We start from the raw sequence: 25,177 nt of genomic DNA, 5'->3' as shown, positions 1-25,177 counted from the left end.
ATTTAGGTATTTAATATTGACGACGAAAGTCTGCGCATTTCTTTTAAATAGATAATTATTATTGTCTACTAATATGTCGATAAGTATTTAGATATTTATTATACAATATACGTAGATATTATTATATTTAATCAAATTTCTCGTTGCACAATGAATGTTCATTATTAGCTACATATTTATTATATATTTCATTTGTATATACTTAGATTTTATTATGTAATTATATTACATAAAACACAAAAGTCAAAATGTTCATTTTTTGTTATATAAAGTAAATTAATATATTTGTAATAATTTAATAAACTTTCGAAATAATACATTATTATTTTATTATTTTAATAAATCACAGTAATCAATTAAATCTATTCAGTATAATTATTATTATACAAAATCTAATAAGATGTGTATTAGACAAAATCAAAGATTCTAGCTCCGCCCAGAATCAACTGTATTAGTCAAGTACCAGAGAATAGTAGGAATGTTGGATTTTTTCTTTCTCGTTGGTATATTAGCAAGAATGCTGATGCTCTGCTGCATTTTCATTCAGAACGACTTTCGAACTTCCAATGGCGAATTACTTTTATTTGGTTATTGACTTCCTAACTTCCACTTAAACTACCACTTCACTTCTGACTTAGAATACATAATACAAGAATCACTTCTGACTTGGAATATATAATACTCACCTCAAAACAAAGCTTATGCCGAATTGATTTAAAAACTTTGCAGCATAGAAATTCAGCCACTTTAATCTACACCGACCGATTTGGAGCCCATCTGATCAAATCTCCATAACCTTATCTTCATAACGACTGTGAGACCATGACGTAGCACCACAGCGAGAACAGACATCGTACATGTATATACATATGTATATAAGGTGACCAGATTTTGAAAGTATTGAAGGAGGACACTAAAAATAAAAAGGACATTATTGCTGCGGAAGCTAAAAAATAAAAGACCATCTCGAAAATGTTTTCTTTGAGTAATATATAAAAGAGTATAAATTGCCTTATGTCGCCAATATTGCATGATACAACCTCTGGCCGTAAAGCAATATTTTGAGGAAAATTCAATCGTATTTCATAGTTGCCTTCTATCTCCTCTATTGGTTGCTTTTGATTTTTTTTCAATTTTTTCGTATTCTGCCTGTTAGTATTCGATGTCGAAAATATCTTTTCTTTATATTTTTTTATTTTTCAAATATTGTTTGATACATATAATACTTTTAAATAAAACACATTCAAAAATAATGTTTGAATAAGCGATATTTGGTCTATTTCCTTCTGTTTTGTTTTTTCGTTGTTAGGTTCCAGATGCGTATGTTTGCTTCATGGCTTAAATTATTGAAAATTAAATACCGATCGCCCGAATCAGAAAGAATAATCTGCCCGTGATATATAGGTAGTAATTGAAATATTCTAGTACTTACCGAATATTTTATTTTTTATCCACTTTTAGACAATTTTTTATTTATGTATTTACAATTCGTTTCTACGGTAACAATAGGTGTTTTTTTATTATGATATTGGCATGTAAAAAAAACATCACGTTGGATGCATCTCCATATTTATTATTACAAAATCTAATTTATTTGTTTCTACTAAATTACCATTTTACATTTATTATTTGTCATGTCTGCCAAGTTTGTCAGATGATCTAAATCGTTTAAGTCGTCTGGTGTCGTCATATCTACAATCAAGTAGATTGGTTGCCATTTTATTTGGGTGGAGTTTTAATCTGTCTCCGTATGTCTTATATGTGTTCCTTATTTCTTATTTTATGAACTCTATGTTAAGGTCGTTATGTATTACGTCATTATAACTAGTTAACTAAACACTACAGGAACATACAAGGGAGCTTCGACTATCATTCGTAGAACCTTGTTTTGGAATCTCTTGATGATGGCAATGGTGGAAGCACCGGAACTACCCCAAAGTTGAATCCCGTATGTCCATACTGGTTTGATAATTGACTTGTACATTAGTAACTTATTTTTCAGTGTCATCTGGGATCTTCTTCCAAACATCCAGTGCATTTTTCAAAGTTGAATTCCAAGTTGCTTCCTTTTTGTAAAGTTATATAAGTAAGCCTTCTAGCCAGATATAGTTATGATAGAAAATACACAACTTTCCAATAAATCTGTACGTAACTTTCGCAACGAATGTCTGATTTAGACTTATTTCAATCAACGATTTTCAATCGTCGCTTTGCAAACTAAAAATATTTCGTCACCGAATGAAGGCGAAAGCCGTGCATTTGCGTGCATTCTTAGAAATACGTATGAACGTGCACGCATAAACACCCTTGATTGACTTTTATTATCGTCTACGATATTGAGGGAAAGCAATAAATCAAACCATATCCAAAGCTGCAAATAAGTGCCTATACGGGCTTCTCTGGAATGGGATGCACTTAGTAAAATAACAAGAGCTTTTGTGCAAACGAATGTCTTATTTGATTGTTATAAAAAAACTATAATAATTTATAAAAAAAAATATTTTTCAAAAATGCTAGGTCCAGAGAGGGCATTTACAAGAGGGTTGGTAAGAGCATTTGCCCCCAATATGAGGTCAATAGGTCAATTTACGAGGATGGACGGCACGGTTTTATTGCTTTTGACGTGGATTTTTGACTTTGCCTGGTTTTCATACCTATCTCATCATTGTTTAAAAATCACATTTTTTCAATCCTTTTATGGAGACTTCACTGTCATTGTAATGTGCCGTTTATTTTCTTAATAATTAAAAACACATTCGAATAACTCAGTTTTATATAACGGCTTTAACGGACACCCACCCACTCGCGTTAGTCCGTTATATCGAAGACTGGCCATCTTTTGCCCCTCCCCCTGGATAGAAACCCAATGCGAGCGCTTTCCCAGCTTGTTCGTAAATCTGCCATTAAAATTAGTAAATAATACTCAGGGCCGTCTTGATGCAAAGCGAAACATAGAGCTCTTTCTGATTGATGATTTTTTTCGCCCCACAATACACTTACTTTAGGCAAGGAGACGAAGAAAGTCTGACTAATCGATAATTATGCAGAAAATAAATGTTCTATAAAGCGGCTTACATAAATTTCTCACAATTTCTTTTCATAAGATTTCATTGAGTCAGACTCCTGTTTTATTCACACTGTCACAATTCTGCTGAGCCCCCTCCCAATCCCACTACATAAACCTGGTGACTTATGGAAGTCACTTTATCTACTGAATGAAGCATAAAAGTTGCTTGAATAAAAATAATTCTATTATCCTTCATAAAAATATATAACTCACCTTTGGCTTTTTTTCAACAACAATCAATGTATAAAATTTTTCTGTAGCCATATCATGTATAATATTTATATTATAAACTATGGTACAAGCATATATTATTAATTGTAATACAATACATTTTTGGGAAAAAATAATCCGAGTATGAATCAATTTATCGGCTGGCAACACTGATGCGGCCGGCATATGGTCGGATCAGTGATTAGTTTATATTTGTTTTGTCAATATATTTTTTATGTAAACGTAGTTTATTAACTGTAATAGTATACTTTAATCGTCGACCTTAATACATTAGGTATAATTTTTGATAATAATTTTACATCGTTGCTCAATTTTGAGGTTAGCGCGATGACAGCGGTGAATTTAACCATGGGACCCCGAGAAGGGGTCAATTATCCGATAAAAGTACTGTATTGCGGCAACTGCACCATGCCGATCGAATACTGCGAGTACTATCCAGAGTACGAAAAATGCAAACAATGGCTGGAGAGAAATCTACCGACCGAATTCGAAAAAGTCAAATTGAGTGAGTTGAATCTGAAATACGTCCTTTTTCTATGTAATCGATGTGGACTTATTACAGGCGAAGAAGGGGCTGGAGGAGAAGAAGAGAAAAAGAGGCAGAAACGCGGCGGTAAAGGTATGCTAAAGGCTAAAAAGAAGGAAGACGTTCCCAGACTAGTGACTGTAGCGCGTGCTCCCCGTGGTAAGAAGAAATGTGTCACCGTCGTCACAGGATTGAGCACTTTCGGTAATCCACCCACCATTTTTATCAATATTTTGAGTATTACGATTAAGTATTATTAACCAATCAGTATTGTTGACAGACATTGATCTTAAAGTCGCTGCTAAATTCTTCGGCACGAAGTTCGCTTGCGGCTCGTCCGTTACCGGAGAGGACGAGATCGTCATACAGGGTGACGTTAAAGATGATTTGTTCGATATCATTCCTGATAAGTGGCCTGAGGTATTTTATTCCTATTTAAATTATCAATAAACCACGGTATAATAATACTATTTCTATTTTTTTTAGATCGACGAGGATAATATTGAAGATCTCGGAGATCAAAAGAGGTAGTGCATCTAAAGGCGCGTAATTTATATCATTGATGTATATTTTTACACCTCTCTCTTATCATTTCAATGCAAAGTTACATTAGTAAAATTCAATAAGGTAATACTGAGATACATATTTTTTGTGCATATTGAGAGAATATTGTTCTAAAGCGTTTTCAGTGTAATGTACTAATTAAATAAACATTTTTGAAGATTGTGTATTTTTTTAATTTTATTAAATTAGAATCTGGATGACCTTTATTTTACTATAATTTAAAATTTAAATTACTGCTGCTTTGCTCCGACCATTTTGTTACATTTGCTATGAAGATCAATAATTTCACTATTTTGTGGACAGTATATAGAACTGCTGATATGTCTATATTTATTAGAATTGACTTAATAAATATCAGCAAGGTAATAAAAAATGACGGCCATGTTTTTTTGGAGTCCCAAACAAAAACAGCTGATCGCTTGCGTGACAGCGGCGCAAACGTCAGATCAAGTAATCAATACTAGGATTTCGCTCATGGCAACACTATTAATGCTGATATTTTGATACTGCGTCATATTTAGAAAGAATATTTATTTAAAACGATTCGATTAATAGCCTATGAAACTCATTTTAAAATACTTAAAAAAAATAAACTATAAATTAGCATGAATATTTTAAAATTACAATAAACTATTGTCGCTTTATCTAGTATAATCAGATATGTAACACAAATTTTAACGAAAATTTTGGATGATATATACTCATTGACAGACCGAAAAGTGATGACCAGTAGGATAACATTTTGATCAGTAAGATAACAACAAGTTACGGCAAGTAGAGTCATAAAAACCATACAATGTTGTTGTAGTATATATGGTTTGTTGTTAAATTATTAAAAATGAATCTATTATATGATAAATTATTATATATTTTACAATGCACTTACATAATTTTATTTAAATGTAGTATTTGTGAATTGTAGTATGGGATGCTTATGACTGCATTCCTCACACAAAGATAAGTTTTACGCGCATGTGCGTGAGTAAAATAGGGTTCTCAACACAAGTCAGCTGGAGTTCAAAAATACCTTCCATTTTATTTTCACTGGTATCCTTCTACGTCGCCTATTTTTTCCATTTCTATTCTCCAATTTAGGCATTTTATATTTGATATTTTAACAGAATTTTTGTATAAATCATCGCGAAGTTTGAACAATTCCTTTACCAGAGATTCAATATTACTTGCTGCTTTTGTGAAATTCATAGTATGATCTTGCAATCGCTTTAAATTTGATTTTTTTGAAATTTAAATTCAATATATTTAATAGCAACTGTGTTACGTAGCTTCTGCTTTCAAACGCCACGTCTGGATCTTCTAACATTTTTTCTAAAAATTCGACTAATATGTCCAGTCCATGATGAATATGAGTGACAGCTTTTATTCTTGTGCTCAAGCGTGAATAGTATAACGAGAAAAAATTGAATTATGTCAAAAAAACTTTTAACAAAGTTCAATTTTAAATTTTTATATTAAAAATGTTCGTGTTGTATGTTTAAAAATTAAAAAATATATCCATAGGTATAGGTATGAATGATGTTTTTTATCTTTTTTTTTTTTGAATGCAGGTTATTTATTGGCACGACTTTTAGTTCCTTATTTAGGACAGTAGTGAATAAGATTTAAAAAATAGTGAGTAAAGCCAGCCCAATTTATAGTTGCGCATGCGCGCTAGACACGTTTCTGTGTGTAAGAAATAATTCGACGATAACGTGCATGGTCGCAATCCGCCGCTTTATAACCAACGATCCATAGTTCGCATCGGTGTATGGCAACTAGCGATCAGTAGTAACAAAGCTAGTGCGGGAGCAGTTCGTGTTCGTGGGAATTCATCCGTGTGGCGAGATGCGGAGCTTTAACGCCCGCGCCTAGCCGCAACATGTAGCCCCCGTCTCCCGACGCGACTTTTGCGTCCCGAAGAGTTATCTTTCCGCAGTCCTGTCGAATCCGGGGTTCGGCGCTCGGCGCCCGGCCACCATGGAGGTGGAAGCGGTGGGCGACTACGAGTACAGCAGCCGGGACCTGATCGGGCACGGCGCCTTCGCCGTCGTCTACAAGGGCCGGCTGAGAAAGGTTATACATCTTGCATCATCTGTCTATCTGTATCGCGTCCGGTCCGGCCATAACCCGATCGTTATCAAAAAAATGTTGCCATGTTTATCGATATTCGAATATTTGAATCCCATCACGCCATTTTGAAATTTGCCATCAATGAAATTGAAATTGAAAATAAAAATACACAAACGCAATATTTTTAATCGCACTATCGCGAAAACGTTTTCTTTATTTGTTTACAAACACTGATGCAAATTTCAAGGCCGGCGAACTCGCAATCGCATAAAAATGTTTCATCAATTCACTCCAAAGCAACGAAAAAATGCTAAATAAAACTATCCATGTAAAATAATCACGAAGCCATTGTTTACTACCATGACTTATTTGAATCATGAAACGCTGCACTTTAAACTTTTAGAGATCCAAGGTCACTATATAATTTATTTTCCCATTGCTGTCATATTTTTTATAAGCAACAAAAAAATTAATTTAGTTTATTACTCAGGAATCTAGACCAATATTTTGCAAAATATTGTTGAATTTAATTTTAAACATTCGTCTCGTATGTTATCCATCTTTTGTTAAGAGTACAGGGATGTGTATTTTTTTTTTGCCTACACTTTTTCTAATTTGTTAGGTTCCAAAAATACATTGTATACTGTAATTTTAATAATAGCAGTTATGAAATAGATACTAACGTTGAAGTGAAGAGCTGCACTTTTAGATTAGAATGGCTTTGTTTGCGAGTAGTTACTACCTTATTTCTTCAATATATTTTATTTAATAGACTAGATAATGAGAAATATTAGCACGTCAAGTGAATTGGCAATAAAAGTGTTGAGCAAAAAATAAAGGGCGAATCTCAAGGTTCAATCATATTTATTTCAAAATATATTAAATTATTGTAAAGATTTTTTGATCTTGCGACAATCTTTATCAAAAATAATCGAAATGAGTTTATAAATTGTCGTTAATAAATCAGTTCCGAAAATTACGTATCTAAATGGGATGATAATCTACACATGAGAGTTTTTGCGCTAACTAAAAATCAGGTAGAAGTCACTCTCTGAGCTCAAAAATAATGTAGATCATAAGGGCTGTAAAAGGATACCCAAATTTGACCACAAAATGTTAATGATATATTATTTAATATTTATTTTCACTTGAATATTTATAAACTAAAAAGTGGTGCATATGAATTTTATGTTTTTTTATTTTGCCCATATAAGTTTTATTGTAATAAAATGATTGTTTCATTCGTTAACATGTACATTGTCATAATAAAAAGTCGAAAATCGCAGACTTTTAATACTCAAATCAGTTTTATTTACATTTTTTGATCATATATGATATATATCATAGGATAGTATACTTAACTCTTTAAAAGCTGAGATATTGACTTTATACGATAATAAAGAGTGGACCCTTCCAACATTTTTTTTCTGTGAATTTCGGTCATAGTAGACAGCCGATAAACATTCTACTCAAATGTTTTTCGAAGGCGTTAAAGTTTTTTTTTTGTTTTTTTAGTAGAAGCGTATTGTTATCTTGCATTTCGAAACAAAATAAAGCGCTAAAGGACCATGGATTTGGAGTGGAACTAGTCACTCGGGTATATTTGAGGTAGTATTAACGAATATTAGATTAATTATTCGAGTATTCATATAGTTGAAAATCGGCCCAATAATTCGAATATTCGCTTGAGAACTCTAATCACAGTCTCGTCATTAAAATGTGCAAAATCTACACCTTGCTTAATCTATCTGACATTGTTAGGGCAAGTTTTTTTCATTCCCTAAAGTAATAGGCGTGAAAATGCATATTTGATCAAGGTGTTTGTTTATAAACAAGACACTCCGACAGAAAAACATTTTCTTGGACGCCCGACATATCTTAAATTTGACATTGCAACGAGCTCAACTCCTACACCTATCGTTTCAAAACACGTTTCTTGGCAGTGCCCACTTTTGTAACTCACCTTTAAGTTCAATAGTTATCGTTGCTAAAAGGTGCAATTCCGTGATGTCAGCCAGCCTATTACGCATGCTCTTATAAATATTTCGTGACAGTGTCGTATTTTTTACCTTTATTTCTATTGCGAATCCAAAACATCTGTTTTTCTCACGGGACTCTTCAAATATTTTCCATTGATGAATAATACATGGCGTTGCTCGAATAAAAATGTGGGATGCGATCATGAATATGTATCATATTGTATCACAATCTGGAAATAGAAGATCCTTCAGGTTTCGTTTCATATTCGTATCGGCTTAGATGCTGAAATATGGCAACGATACGAAGGAGAATATGCAATTTCAACAAACAGACGCATTATTACTCATTTAAAGATTATTATATATTTAAATAAATTGATAAGATATGGAATGTTTATATTTCAATAATTGTGTCAATAGTGATAAACGTGCAAAAATACTTAATCAGGTGTCATATATATCCGGTCAAGGGTCAAGACGTAATTTTATCATAACTACATATGTGGTGATCAAGCCAATTATGTATTTATTATTTAAAAACGTGAAAATCATTATTCCACCACTAGATTGTTTTCAGTTCAACTATTTCATTTTCTATTATCTTTGTCAAAATTGTACTCTTTGTACTGCCCTAAATAAAGATTTTTAGAAACTTATAAAAATATTCAAGGCTAATTCAACGAACGTTGCACCAAATGCAGTTTCATCGTCACACTTTTTTGCAGCGATACATCTGCAGAACTTCGATCTCTCATTCAAGGCAATATTGTCATTTTCTCGCCTTTGCTTCATTTCGCTGTTATTGCGATCGTACTAATCTGTAAATAGTTCTTCTCAATACATTCACATATTTTTTGCTATATTCTTCCAAGTATATAAATAGTATCAAACATACGTGTTGTAACAGCAATATTTTCATTTTTGAGCTGACTGCAAAAAATATATACACAAAATAGTTAAACAGACTATTTTGAAGCACTCAAAATGTGTCTCATGACAAATTACTATAAGCTGGAAGGTCTCTTTTTATAGTGATTTATCAAAAGCAAACAATCAGTCGATTCGTTTATGGCTACATCAGGCGTGTACAATTAAGAGTTTAAAACCTTTAACCGCTCGCTCGTATATTCCGTGTCATAAAAATTAAAGCGTAAGACAAAATGTTGGCGCAATCACTTGCTAAATGTGTTATAAAACTAGTTGCTATACTTTTTAGCGACATTATACAAACCAAATTAGGACTACTCTTAAATAGATTTGAACAAAGGAATGCGCTGCCCGTACAAATACCAACGGTCGATGGAATGTGCCCAGCATGTATCCAAATTAAATGTTCTCAGTAACATTGTTGCCAAATCTTCAGCTGTTTAGATAAAGACCGTTACAATAACATAATCTGTTTCCGCCCGAAAGTATCGCATTAGCCAGACGGTCGAAAGTAGGAAAGAGCGAAGCACCCCCTTCACAAGAAAAGGAGTATAATTGCAAACACAGCGCACTGTATACATCTGACCCGCAATACATTTCCAAAAGTCAAAACTTTCATCGAACTAGTACAGACCAGCAAGACCGAGGAAGCAGTCGCTTTCCATTGCAGGTCAAACTTGGTACACTACAAAGTCAAAAATCTAGAGTTCAACCCAAAACGGTTTCGGTGCGACCGTTTCGGAAACGACTCGTAAACTACGTGACTCAGATAAAGCTGCTAGAACAATACGTATCTATACTAATTTCTAGAACATATTAATAATATCTTAGAAGGACAGTTGAAATCAGGGCTGTGGAGTTGGAGTCGTAAAAAAATCGACCCGACTCCGATTTATTTTTAACTCTTTCCACCCCGACCAATATTTTTTAATTGTTCGTCGTGCACCATTCGTTTTAAGTCGATAATATGATGTAAACCAAAGTTTTTATGCACCTAATCAAATACCCAACAACAGCCGTCCGGCCACCGGCTGGCGTGGTCACAGGTAGATCCATACAATGGCGCGGCACTAATCCTAAAAATATTATTATAATTATTTTTTGTTCTCTTATTGTTTTATACATTGAAAATAATTAAAATAAATTTCATATTTTAATAATCTATTAAAGGTTTGTTATGACATCTGTTGGGTAAAGTTGAAATATTAATCGCGGTTGACCTGTTTTTTTATTGCCGAAGTGTCACATGGCATAAGACGCACGGGAGCGTATTCCGCTAACACGGATGGGAACTCAAAGACTCATGATTTTCAATAATTGCTTCTCTATATTTTTTTACAATTGGGTTTTTAATTTTGATCAAAATTTTAGTGGTATCAAAATTGATATGGTGATTTTCATCTAAAGTGTGGTTTGCCAAAGTTGATTTTTCAACAAAGCATTTTATCGCGTTTTTACGTTATATTTTTCTTTGCGAAATCCTACGGTTTGTCTGAAGTTACCCACAATAAATTTGGTATACTGCTTCTGATTTGATTTTAAATTTTGTTTCTTTCATTCGGTAAAATGGTTTCTATTTTATTACAAGTTTTAAAAATAATTTCAACACTCTCTTTGGATACTACTCATCCTATCTTTTCCGATATCCCTCGAACGTGTGGTAATGTGAAATACCATTATTTTTTTCATTTTTATCTATTACAAATATTAGTAAAGCCATTTAATTTTAAAACAATTATAATTCTTGAGTGTACCAAAATTCTACAAAGTTGCATAAAAGCGGATATGTAGCGTCAATTTCGATATGTATATTCATCTGGAAAATAAAGCAATGTATTATTAGTTGCGAAATATAGATTCGCAATATAAAATTATACTAGCATGACATAAGCAGTATTTATTAAAAAATAGTTGATTTATGTATCGCTACAGATAGAATAAAAAACATACCCGTCGAACGAGCGCAAGTTTTTTGAACTCGGCCCACTTGTATGAATTGAAGGAAGCGCGTTTTTCTCGTGTTTGAATGTATGGTGTGATTCATTACCTATGCCTCGAATGTAGCTATGTGTATATAAAGACTCGCTTAATTCGCACATCTTTTCGGTGGGATCGCTATTAAAAACAACGACCGGTAATGCCCCGAGGAGCTAATGGTCGCGAAATGACACTTACGTTTAGCTGCGCTCTGGTAATTTCTTAGCGACGTTACTCTATTATCAGGAGAGGGACTTATCGTTTTGACTTTGAGCCCCTGTCTCGCTGTTTGAGGACGTTGATCCTCAGTAGTTATTCTCCTTCGGCCGAGGGGGTCAAGTGATCTTCGAATGAGACCAGGTAAGCTTGCGTGCTCGCCCTACCTGCGCCTCTTTGTCTTCATCATTAGAGAAAGGTGCATTCGAAAGAGCACGTGCTGACTTTGTTCTCGTAGTTTGCAGCGTATTAGCACCGGTTGCAGCTGTTCGAAACGTACTTATTTATAAGGTCGCGCTCGGTTGTCTTTTTGCTCTATCTGTCTCTATGTTTTGTGTGTGCTAAAAAGTTGCGGTGGATGAACGATGAGAAAAACGACGCAAAACGTCGCCTCCCAGACGCTTATGCAAATGGGCGATCGTTTGGACAATATACATCGGACGAGGCGAGGCAGACGATAACCTTGAAGCTTCCGTCAACTTTTCTTTAAAAAATCAAATCATTTAGAATTATTTGAATCAAACGGAAGTGCCTTGGTCTTAGTTTAGTAGCAAACTATGCAAATGCTCTAAGAAACAGAGTGAATTTGAATAATGTATAATAAAACGGAGTTCCTTTACAATTTGTATAAAGTACATACATATACTGCTCAACAAGATTTTTGTCATAAAAAGAACTCGATTTATATAATATAAAATCAATAGTATCAGTAGGTTTTTTTATATTGTATTATATGCTATATGGTTTACACTTTTAATTAATTTTTTGTTAGTGTTATAGATTAGTTGGTCTCGGTGTAGCTCACCGATGCCACCAATTTGATGTTGTTATTTTGCGTGTCGTTAATATATTCTTTAGTAGTGAAAATGTATAAAATCTTCAATGAAACTCGGCGATCCTTCTCAGCTTCCAGGCTCAAAGACATCAAGATTTCTAGTTGGATTTTGAGGTCTTCTAATAAAACACTCGGCAACTCCAGCTTCCATGTTTATTGATAAGCTTTATAGACGCGCCTTAAAATAATTTTGCTAGTAGCGATTTGGATGATATTATCGGTATGTTGACTGACCGTTTGATACGAAAGTTATCCCCCGAACAAATGGTTCTCCCCTATTTATAACATTATGTTAATTAAGGAGAAGGTCATTGCTTTGCATAAAAATAACTAAAACGTTTGTAGCAACAAAAACTAGTAAGCGATGACATCATATATATAACATTATATACATACATTTTTTATTATATACCAATTTATCATGTTTAAAGTCCAAATGTGCGACTTTTCCTAGCATATTGTTTTTTTTTCGCTTAGGTTTGCGGTACTATAAATTTTTCCATATCGTTAAGAATTCAGAATAATTTTCTAAGATGAAACGCATTGTTACATTTGTATGGAAATATTTTTTTTTTGTGTACAAAACCTTTTGTCGACGATTTACCTGAAAATACAATGTGAGCTTTTCTTCGTTTTTGCAATCTAAACATATAATATACCTTTTTCCACTTTGTTTCCTGTCGCCACTAGGACTACCTGCTTTTGAGTAAACAATAAGATAATAAATCTTGATCCCGAGTTTGCTTTTCAACCGTCTGCCCCCAATGGTCAAGAGTAGTTTTTCTTTCGTAGCTCGTCGCCGCTACGATTTACCTGCTGCATCTGGGATGCTGTTTGTATGGATTCCACAACCAGTTTACCTGCCTGCCGTTTGTCTCCATACTATTTTTACCTGAGGCCTAAGACGCGTAATTTTATTATTTCTAGACTTGAGCCTATAACGATGAATATCATTCATGGTCTACACGTGTTTTGCATTTCACATTGTTTAAGATAACCCCGCGACTGGAACGAGTCCGCCACTTGACATTCAACGCGAAAGCACGTGTAGCGAACGCTATCTCCGAGTGTGTGGACTTTTTGTTTTGTCACGGCTGACGTTTCAATCTTCGCTTTATTGAAGGATCCGGGATTCGCGTGGAAGTTTCGAAAGCCGCATTCGTCATTGCCAACCGAAATAAAATCACTATTTATAGCTGGTTTTCAGTTTCGTATTCGTTTTCCGGTTTGGTACGAAATCCGTCTGCGTTTCGTCTGCATATGAATCACTGGCGTTGAAACGATAACATTTGCGCTTTTAGCAGAATCATTCACGTTCAATCTCCATGCAAGTTGACAGAGCAAGCACATACATACTATATAATGATTAAAGTGTTAATGTTTTGCATTTTAACAACTTTTAAGATTTATTGGTCATTGCATCATAAAATGACTAAGAGAGAAGCATTCACTCAAGAATTGAGATTATGCTCTAATCGTGTGAATTATTACCACTCTTCACAACCAACCGTGTTCCATTACACACAGGGCCCTGGGAAAACAATGATTCCGGGTCTAATGATAAAAATGGCATTTTATAATTTTTTGAATAAATAATAATAGGTAGAAGTTAACCTTTTCTATGCTATTTCTGAAATATTATTTTATGCGAAACATTTTAATTGGGCATTTAAAATTATTAAAAATATCTAAATATTTTTCTGATAATTAGTCGTGTTTTCTTTGCTGCTTTTTATAACAATATTACGAATTTTGTCCAATATGAGAGCGCAAAAAACTCTTCTCAGAAGTCAAAAATCCACGTCAAAAGCAATAAAATGGTGTCGGCGCCGTCGCAGTGAGACGTCCCTTTGACTCGGAACATATGCCGACAATGTTCGGAAGCGCTCGAAGCTGGTCGACAATGGTTTGTTATGGGTGGCCCTGCTTGTTATGTTCAGGGCTGGGGAATGGGTGGGAGCTGGCTGCTGCGGTCCTCATCAGCTCGAGTAGCCCCTTCTCCAGTCGGGGGTTTTCGAGCATGGTTGGGTAGTTGTCTCTCTCTGTATTTTCTCTTCTGCAACTCTGCAGCAGGTGGTGCCTTGTTCTCTCCAGGGCGGGGCAGTGCCACAGCAGGTAGTCGGGGTCCTGAATGGAGTGGTCGTCGCAGGGGCAGCTGGGGTCCTCTGTGATGTTGAAGCTGGTCAAGTCGACTGAATTACCCCCACTTTACCTCCCGTTCTCGGTAACCTCGGACAACTTCCGAGAGATTTTAGAGCGGGCAGAACCGAACTCGACCGAAGTAACCCACTATATTCTCCGTCCTTGGCCAACCTTGGCCAACTTCCAAAGAGTGTAGTGCAGGCATTAGCTTGTTCTTCTTCGTCAAGTATCTTACTAATTCAGTTAAATTACACGTTGCAATTGACTTTTTAATTAGTACTTGAATAAGTGTTTAAATTAAATGATGAAAGTTGTGTGTGTTTGGACAGCTCGTTATTGAATAATATTATTTTTTAAAACGTCTAGAAACTATTGACATGAAAATTCGCAGCAGACGTTCTATGAAAAAATCATATCGCTAAAGTGATACAAACTTTGATAATTATAGTATACAAAAATGAGGTAATAGTATAATCCAATTGACCTGGTTTCAAAATACGCTTATCGATCATTATTTTCACACTTTAATCTCGTATCGAGTTGCTTAATCTTGGTTTCAGATTGGTGTTATATAAATACATAAAAGCCATTATTGGTACTGGTCAAATGTTGTTTTATGGCATCAGGATTAGTGATTATGTCGTCGCGCTCTAGTTGCGCACTTTAAGACTTTTTTGATTTTCTGATTGAAACAAACTAAATTAAAGTGTTTTAGTTGTTTATTTTATTGATTGAAAAGTACATTGTTATGACAATGACGAGCGTTACAGTAATTTCGCGATCACGATCGATAGATAGAAGTAGATATGTAATACATCAACTCATTTTTTGCTTCCGCGTGAGTTAACTTATTTGAATTCGATTTTCATACAATATTCATGAGTATAGGTGCTCTTATGCATGGTCTTACGCGTTTAACTAACACGGATTCGAAAGAAAATTTTAAAAAATGTCCATGTTTTAAACTCAAGAAATATAATTCAAGAAGTGGTTCATCACTACTCAATCGCATATTAAACAAAAAATCTAGAAACTTTCAGGTACTCCCTCGAATATCAATGTTCTTCGTAATCCTCAAACGCTACAAATGTGTATCATATAATAATATTTCATTTCATCGTTCAGCCTTCACAAGACCGTGAAAACAGTTCTTAATGGAGCGGACACGACCGCGAATTCACGTGTACGTTTACGGGTTTTTTATGTTTATAATATTTACTTCAACGCACGCTCTCTCTATGTATTAGATTTCCAGCAACCGACGACTTTGACCAAGTTTCCGCACGAAACTACCCGCGTACGTTTTACGACCTCCTCGGGGAGGTTTTCTTCGCTTCTAAGAAGTTTTAGAATAATCCGCTGAACTCGCGAATTCAGAGCATATTCACACACATGCACACCACAGTCGCATTGACCCACAGAAATGAACACAAAGATTAATTTGAATACAACAAACACACAATCGCCATTGTCCGTCTTGTCCTATTGTATAGACTCATTTGCGCTCACCGATCCAGATTAATTCGCGCGATAAGAATCGGCGTGATATTGACATAAACTTAAATTATAAAATTGAGGCACTTGAACCGTATTTTGGGTGTAAGTTTGCATTCGCACGAATGGGCTCTTGCAGCGGATCAATAAGGCGAACCGCTCGCCGTGCCAAAAATTGTTTGTATGTATGTACGTTCATATATTGAAGGATTTGGAAAAGTTTCTTCAAAGTAAACTGTAAAATAAGTTATGGTGTAGTTAAGAGCCAAAGATCAGTTTATGATCAATGTATTTTTTTGTTACACGTGAATGATTCGTGCTTCTTGTATTGAATTTTAACAATGACCCAAGAAATTTTCGCTGTGTTCTAGAATCGAACTAAATTGCTATAAATCGGGTGATATTAAAGCAATCGAAGGCTGAATGATATCGAACGTATTTGCTGCTCTAATATGCATAGATTATTTTTAGCTACTCATGTTTATTAATATATTTACTTGTTATTTGAATAATATTTGGATTTTTTTATGTATATATATATTGTATATAAAAGCTTTTAAATTTATTTACGTATATAAGTACATGTAGAAAAACAGGTGCGATACGTGTTTCTCATTTCTATACGTCTAATCTTAGTTTTAGGCTAACTGTTAATGTATAATTTCTTTGTTTAAAACTTGATTTCTTAACGAGTGTGATGCTAGTAATTTGATAGTTATTATTATTATTATTAACACTGATTAAAATCGACGATTCATATAGTTTGAGTCATAATTTTGCATATTATCTACATATGTTATCTATTCTAAAATACAATTGTTGAAGGATTAATATATCTTATCATAAAAACGTTGTTGCATTATTATACACCTCGTTATTCACTCAAATGTGAATCTCAGTTCTTGGAAAGATTCACTTTGGAATTGTTTGTATTGGCATATAATGCACAGAATCTGAACGTGATATAAAATAAATAAGATAATAATGAAATACATGTTATATAAATTAATTATGATACATACTTATTAATAAATATTAAACTTTGTATTATTTACTGCATGATTTGCAGAAGCACGTATAGTACATGTTGATCCAATTCGAGTTGACTTATGTTAGCAGCACTGTAAATCAGACAGCTGTCAATAGTCACACATATTCGAAGTGTCAAATGTTAGTTTGCTATAACACATTTACGAAATGGAACGCTTAGCTACCGCTCAACGCGTTAAAATTGTTCAAAATTTACGGGAATGCTATGGTACAATTCCATCGTTCTATTGAGCGAACAATTCGTAATGTAGTAGCGTTGGAGATAGGGTAAGGTCTGTGTCCAGCCGAGAATATTGCTGCTGTAAACGAAAGTATCGAAAGACCCGACATTGTCAATTCGTCAGCGTCCGCAGATTTTGGGCTTTTCTTATGACTCCCTTTACCGTATTTTGCATCAGGACTTGCACCTACATCCGTATAAAATTCAGATAACACAATAACAATGGACAGCGAGGAATTTACGCAGATTGGGTGTTATAGCAGCAGGAAATTGATACTGATTTTTAAACAAAATCTTCTCTGATGTGGCACATTTCCACCTCTCTATGTAATTTAATAAGCAAAATCTCCGCATATGGGGCGAGGAAAATTCTTATGTGATTCAAGAGAAACTATTACATGCCCAAATAGTGACTGTTTGGTGCGCATTGTGGTCAGGCGTCATCATTAGGCCTTACTTTTTTTTTTAAACGATGAAGGTCGGACTTTAAGTAAATGGTGAGCGCTATAGGCGCGTGATAACAGATTATTTTTGGCACAAATCGAAGATTTTGATATGGAAGACACGTGGTCCAAACTAGACTGCGCACCTTGCCACATATCGGATGCAACGTTAGATCTTTTACGTGAAAACTTTCCAGGTCGCGTTATTTCACGTTTTGGTGACGTCAACTGGCCACTATGATCATGCGATTTAACGTCGTTGAATTTTTTTTATGGAACTACTCTAAAATATCGAACCATAAATTGTCTTCAAACCGTAAAGTATAATAAATATAACTAATATAACAAATCATATGCAGAATACATCTGAATATCACTACACCTAATACGATTTGCAAAAAAGTTATATTTACATAAGTTCTGGTTGTTCTAATAATTTATTATCTATAATGACTCAGCTTATGCAAAATTCTAGATGATTTTAGAGCTCGCTTAAAATCTTTGTATCTGCTTCCCAACAAAAAAACACATATTGACGAATTCAATAGATTTTTTCCCGCAGATGTTTTCCAGTGCCAAAAGTGAACAATAGTATATATTTGCACATACATATGCATCAAAAATAGGATGTCTATGCACGCACGCATTTTCTTTCATCCTTTATGAAAATTTAAAAATAAGCTTAGTTTGAAAAGCACCATAAATTCTTTAGAAAATGAAGGAGTATAGCATTTCACACAATTTCAATACAATGCTTTGAGGGAACAATCCAAGACAGCGTTACAGTTGAGAAGTTCCACAGAGAGAGACAAAGACCTTTGGATCATTGATCGCAGATTTTTCGGTGATTTTCCGCTAACGGTGCACTTGGACCCCCGTGAACCCGGTCCGTTAATGCCATTAGCGATAAGCGTGCTCTTAATATGCAAACGTAAAAACGTGACGAACCATGATTCGGCCGAGCGGAGCAGATGAAATATTATTATTATTGTTATTACTATAGATATAAGTACAGCACGGGAAAAAGTGAAAGGCTCATTGTTTTCTAGATGGACGTAAATTGCTAGGTCGCTCGCTCCACTGCCACAGCTCTTGGGGGGGTCATCTAGAATCTAGATAGATTGGATGTTGCAAGTTGGCAGCTGAATGATTACGTTAACGGTTAAAAAATACGTCAGCTGCGTACATGGCAACAAACGCGAGCGAAACTTTGCACAGTGTGGCGATTAAATCGCAACACGGTTTCAGGTATGATTCGGAGTAATCGATTCAGTTGGGGCTATTGACGTAACGATAACTGAACAGGAAGACTAGCGATCCGATGCGCTGCTCTCGACGTTAACCGTGTCATTGGCGGTTCGTAAAAATACTTTATAGATATGTATTTATATGGAGATATTTATCGGTATAAACAAGGAATATTCGTAAAGGTGCAAAGTCAAGAAAATATTTCTGAATCATTTTATTTTGGTATTGATTTATTTTACAACGTAATCATGGTATCAAAGTAATGTATTTTTTATTTTTTTTCTGCAATAATTTATCAATTGCAGTCTGTCCTGTCCCGGGGATGTCATTTCGGCTATTTCCAGGGGAGGATGAAAAAGTGTTTTTTTTTTAATATTTCTATTTTATTAAGATTCATAGTATTTCATTAAGTGACAGATTTTTCTGGTCAAATTCCTTGAAGAATCTACGTCAAAAGCAATAACACTGTGCCGTCACAGTGGAAACGCTCGGTCATCTAGCCTGCTTATTAATACTTCTTCTTACTTATGAAGCACATCTAAACCGAATGTTGACCAATAAGAGAGCGCAAAAAACAATTATCCCTTCTCAGAAATCAAAAATCCACGTCGAAAGCAATAAAATCGTGTTACCGGGCGTTCCCAGTGCGACGGCGCCGACACAATTTTATTGCTTTTGACGCGAAATTTCGATTTCTGAGAAGTGATAATTGTTTTTGCGCCTTCCTATTGACCAAAATTCGGTTAAAATATACTTTAACCAACACTCGTGTTAATAATAATATCGGTAAGAATAGCTATCATATTTTTAAAACCTAGTGTAATGTCAAATGTAATGTATTTTGGACTTCATTGGGTTAGGTTTGGGTTTGAACAGTAAATGGACGTTCCGCAACCGTCAAATTTATGAGTTCCATAAACATTTCAGAGCAGCATATAACTTCACCAGCACATTTCAGTTAACTTATATTTTCGCTAGTAGAAATATATACATATGTTTATACTGGTGAAAATGTATTTCAACTTTACTAGTGAAAATATAGCTTTACTGGAAAATACATATTCGCCGTAACATTTATTCATCACATGTAAATAAACAATGATGTAAATGTATATATTACTATATATGGAAAAGTTTATATCATATAGCTTACTAGCAGCTGCCAGATTAATTATATTTTCACTGATAAAAATATATATCTACCAATGAAAATGTATTTCGATATGATTGCACTAAAATGACATTTTTTATAAATATTTTCGGGATAGGTTTAAGATTGTTTTTACTATATGTTCTTTGACTGTTTACTTATTCCTTCATGTCCAAATGATTATTTTTTCCTCTGGACCTTTCAAGGGCCATTGTGGTGGTCCGTTCAGTTACAATCTTTGTTTATATTATACTATTGTCACGTTTATTCTTGTAAGTATCGTGGTTATGGTGATTTACTTCGCGAGTATGCAAAGAAGAACCCACCTACACATTCTTAATTTTCATTGTAACATGCTAAATTTTCATATTTAATCAATAATTCCAGATAATTAACAACTAGAGCTTGTAAAACCTCTTCATTATTTAAATTTACTGTTCTAATTAAATGGAATAGTGTCCCAGATAACCGAGGTAAATTACTATTAGTTCCCTTACTTTCTGTTTCTTGGAATTCAGCCCAGATAAACGGAATCGACTGTAATTCAAAAAAGGGAGATCTATCGAGTCGAACAAGGAACTAGTTTAAGAGACATTTATATGTTTTGGCACACTGCTTTCAAGAAATAAACTAGCCTGACAGCTACACGTTTCGCATGCACATACACACACGACAGGCAACAAACAAAGCAGCGAGGAATGACCAAGCCACATGGAACCGGTAGTGTTGTTATAGCATAGCGCACGAGCATACTCGTCTTACCAAATTCGTATCTATTTAAATAAAATGGCTAACGTTTCATGGTCGCGTACGATAAAAACCGGCGCGCTCCAGTTCAGTTACGTTACCACTGTATTTCCTATTGAACTGTTTAGAAAGCTCTTCCAGAAAAGATACACTATAGATCTAAAATAAATATCCGAATGGGGCAACGACGCGCTTCGTTTGACCCACATTTTCCTATTTCGTTTCGTATACGTATACGCATTAAGAATTCAAGATGCGATGGACAAACAGCGTCTGGAATCGGCGTTTCGCTTAGTTTATTTGAAATTTCTAGCTGTAAGCTGGAATATGTGTGTACATATGATTATTAATATCACCAATCAAATATCGTTCATTGACACGCGTGAATACATTAAACTATATAATAGCGATAGACTTTATTTATATCATTGCCACATCGTTGGAAATATTCAGATTTGCTAACAGCATTGCTGAATGAAGAATAATTATAATATTGGATATTCGTTGACTCGCATAATGCTTATCTATAACAGCCTTGAATGATCGTTAAAATTAACTGATTATTGGACGATATAATTTTTTTTTTTATATCTATGCTAGAAACCGGATCGTAGTTGATAAAAGTATGTATATCTTCAGGCGTATATATTTTAGTAACCAAATTATTTGTTTCGCATTCGAGGAGTTGAGCTATAGGGGTGATGGGTCAATTGAACGGATTACTTGATGATCCTGTTTTACGTATTTGGTATTGTCTAGGCAACGTTGCCGCTACTATAAGTACCAACCTGGTTATCCGCCGGGATAATAAATTAATAATCTAGTTTTGTACGTGTTTATCATTGCCATTATCACAACATACTCCCCCTTTTGTAAGACGTTTAAATATGTGCGCTATCAACTGAACTTAATAAAGAAATGGAACATATCAGAATTAAAACAAAGATAAAGCAGTTAGTTAAGCTGAAGAACAAAATTAATACATTGTTCGCTTTGTGTCCTCGAACCCAAATAATGATTCTAAACGTTGCATGCATTAGCTGTTCTAATTTCTTAAAACAGCGGAAACGTTATTCCACAATTGCATAAACAGTTTATATTTTGAGTAAATTGCTATAATAAGTGATGCGTCAGAGAAACCGCAAGTCATACGGTTGCATATTTTATATCGAGCTCACAAAATCAAATACTATCCTGCAGGACTAAAACAATATGTTATCATAAGTCTTCGTACTTTTGTGGCCCTTGTCAGTTCTTCTACTCTCGCTAATTTTGTAGCATTAATGCTGAAAAGAACAGGAAAATAATATTTTGCTTTTTAGAATGGTTCACTCATTTTGACACTGTTCAAGATAAAAAACTATTGTATTTTTAATAAAGTCTTCAGAGTTCACCTCATATTTATTGGGGTTTTTTATGCGGAGATTTCAGTACCCTGATATTTAAAACTCGAAAGGTAATACGGTTCAGTCCAAGTTCGTTATTCAAAATGAACCTGGCATTATCATTCCCCTTGTAATCTTTCATTCGTCGTTCGCATAATGAACGCAAATTAGCCCACGAATATCGCACCACACGTGTACTGCTTCGTACCGTTGCCAAAATCTCAAAACACACGTGTCTGGCCCGGCAGCTATAGAATCGACCTTCGACTATAAGCGAGCCACGTGTCAGCATCATGTAGTTAACGCACAAATCAATCTTGTTAACCGGTCAAAGTTTGATTGTGTCGTGAGTTATAATGTCATGTATGACATAACACGGCCCTTAGTGCCCAAGTGCCGAAGTGAACAATGGATAGCAATTGCGTCGCAATTAATTCGTTAGTTAATTTCGCATCGTGGCCTTGGATTTTACATACAATCGTCTGGATTAAGTGAGACTTTGAAATAAGTACCTGGTGGATTTTCGCCGCATTTCCATAGTTTTCCAAACCGATCGTAGGTCATTGCCGGTCGATGTCATTGTCGTTCGTCTATTCAATGTGAATCACTAATGCCCAAGCTTTCGATGAGTAATTGCCGTAACGGTATATGGTTGAATGAATTGTGATTTAGAATCTAATGATTTTTTTAAATATCAAAAGGACACTAAAAATAAATCACGGAAATTTTTGTTCAATGAGGACAAAGGACAATCCTCCTCAAAAGAGGTCGTCTGGTCACCTTAATTATTACCAAACCGTACACAAACAACTGAGAGTATGTTATTAATCATTTTCAATGCTTCGCTTGTGATAATGCGAAAAAATGACCACGAGAGAAACATTCATCTCAAATATTACTTTTTTTTTTACTGTCATTGTAAAGTACTGCAAGTTAAGAATTTAAACTGCTCGAGTTGAAACGACAGTACGTTAGAAATATTCACAATCTCGCCCTTAAATGTGCCATTCAAGACCATTGCTTCAATTAAATATGCCACATGTCTTCACAAACGTTTTGACATTTATTGTGAGTTTAAATTCATCATGTCTTGAATTAGGAAAAGGCATTTGTTGTAGGTACCAAAAACGATCCGAAAAACAATAAAGAGTTCTGAAGAGAAAATTGCTTTTATTATAGTTTCATTTTGAATCATAATATCAAAGAAAAAATGTACGTGAGACTCCCCATTCTCCACGAACGAAGCATATGTATGTACCTTTATATAACTTACATATGTATAGTCGTTTATTATTTTTATTATTGCTAGAGTCATACAAATGAATTGCCTTGCCTAATGGAAATATACGAATGATCTTCGTCTTAGAATCGAAAATATCTATAAATCAAGAAACCTTGGTAGTCTCCAAAGATTTTCCAAATTTATTCGAGTACCTAAAAGGTTACCACGTTCATATCAATAGATGTCGCGGTTCGACGATTGCTATAAACTGGTTCGTGTACGAGCATTGTATAAATTATGTAATAAAATATTTTATTTGATCTGTTCAAGGCAAGGACACGGTCAACTTTATTAGTAAATACGTGAAATAATTTGAACAACAGTAAACAAAAATTAAACAATATTATTTTATGCCAAAGAAATATTCCACGTGTTCTAGAATATCAGAATATTATATAAGAAACACGTAGGAGCAGCCGATATATATATATTTTTTTTGTTTCAGTGCTAGTGTTGATGTGTTGGTATTTTTGTACTATAATACCCAGTTTAACCGATGTAAAGGGTGTATTTTTAGAGGTATAGAACTTCGTGGTAATAGTCGTGGTATCAGCTTTATTCAAAAGATAATTTTATGGCGTATGATTTCGAGCACATGGGCGCCGCCGCTGCCTCGAAAAGTCCAATTTTCGACCACTTTTTTGAGCAGCGGGAATAACGCGGCAAGTGTTGGTTTCCAAGTCGTCCATCGTCCCTAGTTTATCGTCAAATCGGCTGTCGCTAAAAAAAGTGTTGCCAATTCTAAAATAAAAAACTCAAAAAAGCATCCTTTATTTTGTAGTCATTTCTTCCGTTAGGTAAAACAAAACAATCTTGCGCTACAATTTTAAAGAACGATCATTAAAATATTTTTTTACAGGAAAAAGTAAAAACTAATTTTCTGCTTTGATTACAAGGAAATATTTCAGTAATATGTTGTAATTTTAAAACATAATAATTTTTTTAGAATGAAAATGTGTTGGTGGTTTTTTCATCTGGAAAATTAATTTGTACCAATTTTTGTTCCTTCATGCAGGTAATGATTTAAAATCATGTGATCATTTATTGTGTAAAATTTATTTTTAAAGTAATGCTAAAATTGTTTAAACTTTCTATCTTAACTTATCAGATAAATCTGCAACATTAACAATAGTTTAACCTAAAAAAACAATTCAACTTATGCATTCAACTGATCAGAGATTATTAGTACATGTTGCATATTTTTTTTCTTTTTTTGAGTTTGTAATAAATTAGTATTCCTTCAATAACCAATTTAGTTTATATAAAAGAAACATGATATGCACGCACAAAGTATAGAATATATGGTCTGTGTAATGCACATAATTCATTTGCTCTTTGTGTTTTTGCAGCGTTTTTGTAATATAAGCTGCTCAATCCTGTGCGAAAAATGGTCGTTTCTAGAATTATACATGCATATATTATAACATTTTATTATATTTTCACTCTTATTTTTGTGACCAACTTGCATTTAACTGAACTTATTTATATTTACACGAAATATGAGAAAACTTACTTTATTACTTATTTTACCTTTTTAAATTTTAAGGAAGAAAATACAAATTATCATTTAGTTTTAAATGTATACATGTATATTTAGTCAGTTTAATGTAAAGAACCACCATGTTCA

At 34.2% G+C, this 25,177-nt stretch overlaps 2 protein-coding genes and 1 long non-coding RNA gene across 11 annotated transcripts in view; 2 read left to right on the top strand and 1 right to left on the bottom strand.

The window, feature by feature from the left end:
* The first annotated feature begins 3,412 nt into the window (after positions 1-3,412).
* DENR (density-regulated protein) lies at positions 3,413-4,550 on the top strand. Of its 4 annotated transcripts, none has more exons than XM_088183419.1 (5): positions 3,413-3,534; positions 3,617-3,803; positions 3,861-4,028; positions 4,105-4,244; positions 4,311-4,550. In XM_088183419.1, exons 2-5 carry the CDS (start codon positions 3,626-3,628, stop codon positions 4,353-4,355), a joined length of 531 nt encoding a protein of 176 aa, XP_088039545.1. In that variant the 5' UTR covers positions 3,413-3,534; positions 3,617-3,625; the 3' UTR covers positions 4,356-4,550. The 4 variants fall into 4 exon arrangements, with proteins under 4 accessions (XP_088039545.1, XP_088039546.1, XP_088039543.1 ...); XM_088183420.1 differs by having other exon boundaries at positions 3,418-3,534; positions 3,622-3,803; XM_088183417.1 differs by having other exon boundaries at positions 3,421-3,534; positions 3,617-4,028.
* A 1,619-nt stretch (positions 4,551-6,169) lies between these two features.
* Atg1 (serine/threonine-protein kinase unc-51-like protein Atg1) overlaps positions 6,170-25,177 on the top strand; it is a 51,264-nt gene continuing 32,256 nt past the window's right edge. For all 6 annotated transcript variants that reach the window (XM_088183416.1, XM_088183414.1, XM_088183412.1 and 3 more), the window contains exon 1: positions 6,170-6,458. In XM_088183416.1, coding sequence (XP_088039542.1) covers positions 6,363-6,458 — 96 coding nt within the window. In that variant the 5' untranslated portion in view covers positions 6,170-6,362. The remainder of the gene's footprint in view (positions 6,459-25,177) is intronic.
* Positions 17,561-24,622, bottom strand: LOC148236978 (uncharacterized). Its single transcript, XR_015809163.1, has 2 exons — positions 19,638-24,622; positions 17,561-19,431 (listed from the first exon to the last, which is right to left on the bottom strand). It is a non-coding gene; the product is annotated as an uncharacterized LOC148236978 (long non-coding RNA).

The sequence above is a fragment of the Plectrocnemia conspersa genome, unplaced genomic scaffold (assembly GCF_051122295.1).
Source record: "Plectrocnemia conspersa isolate PC_06_02 unplaced genomic scaffold, ASM5112229v1 ptg000003l, whole genome shotgun sequence".
Lineage (NCBI taxonomy): Eukaryota > Metazoa > Arthropoda > Insecta > Trichoptera > Polycentropodidae > Plectrocnemia > Plectrocnemia conspersa.
The sequence above is the reverse complement of the archived record's forward strand: the minus strand, read 5'-3'. Positions and strand labels throughout refer to the sequence as shown.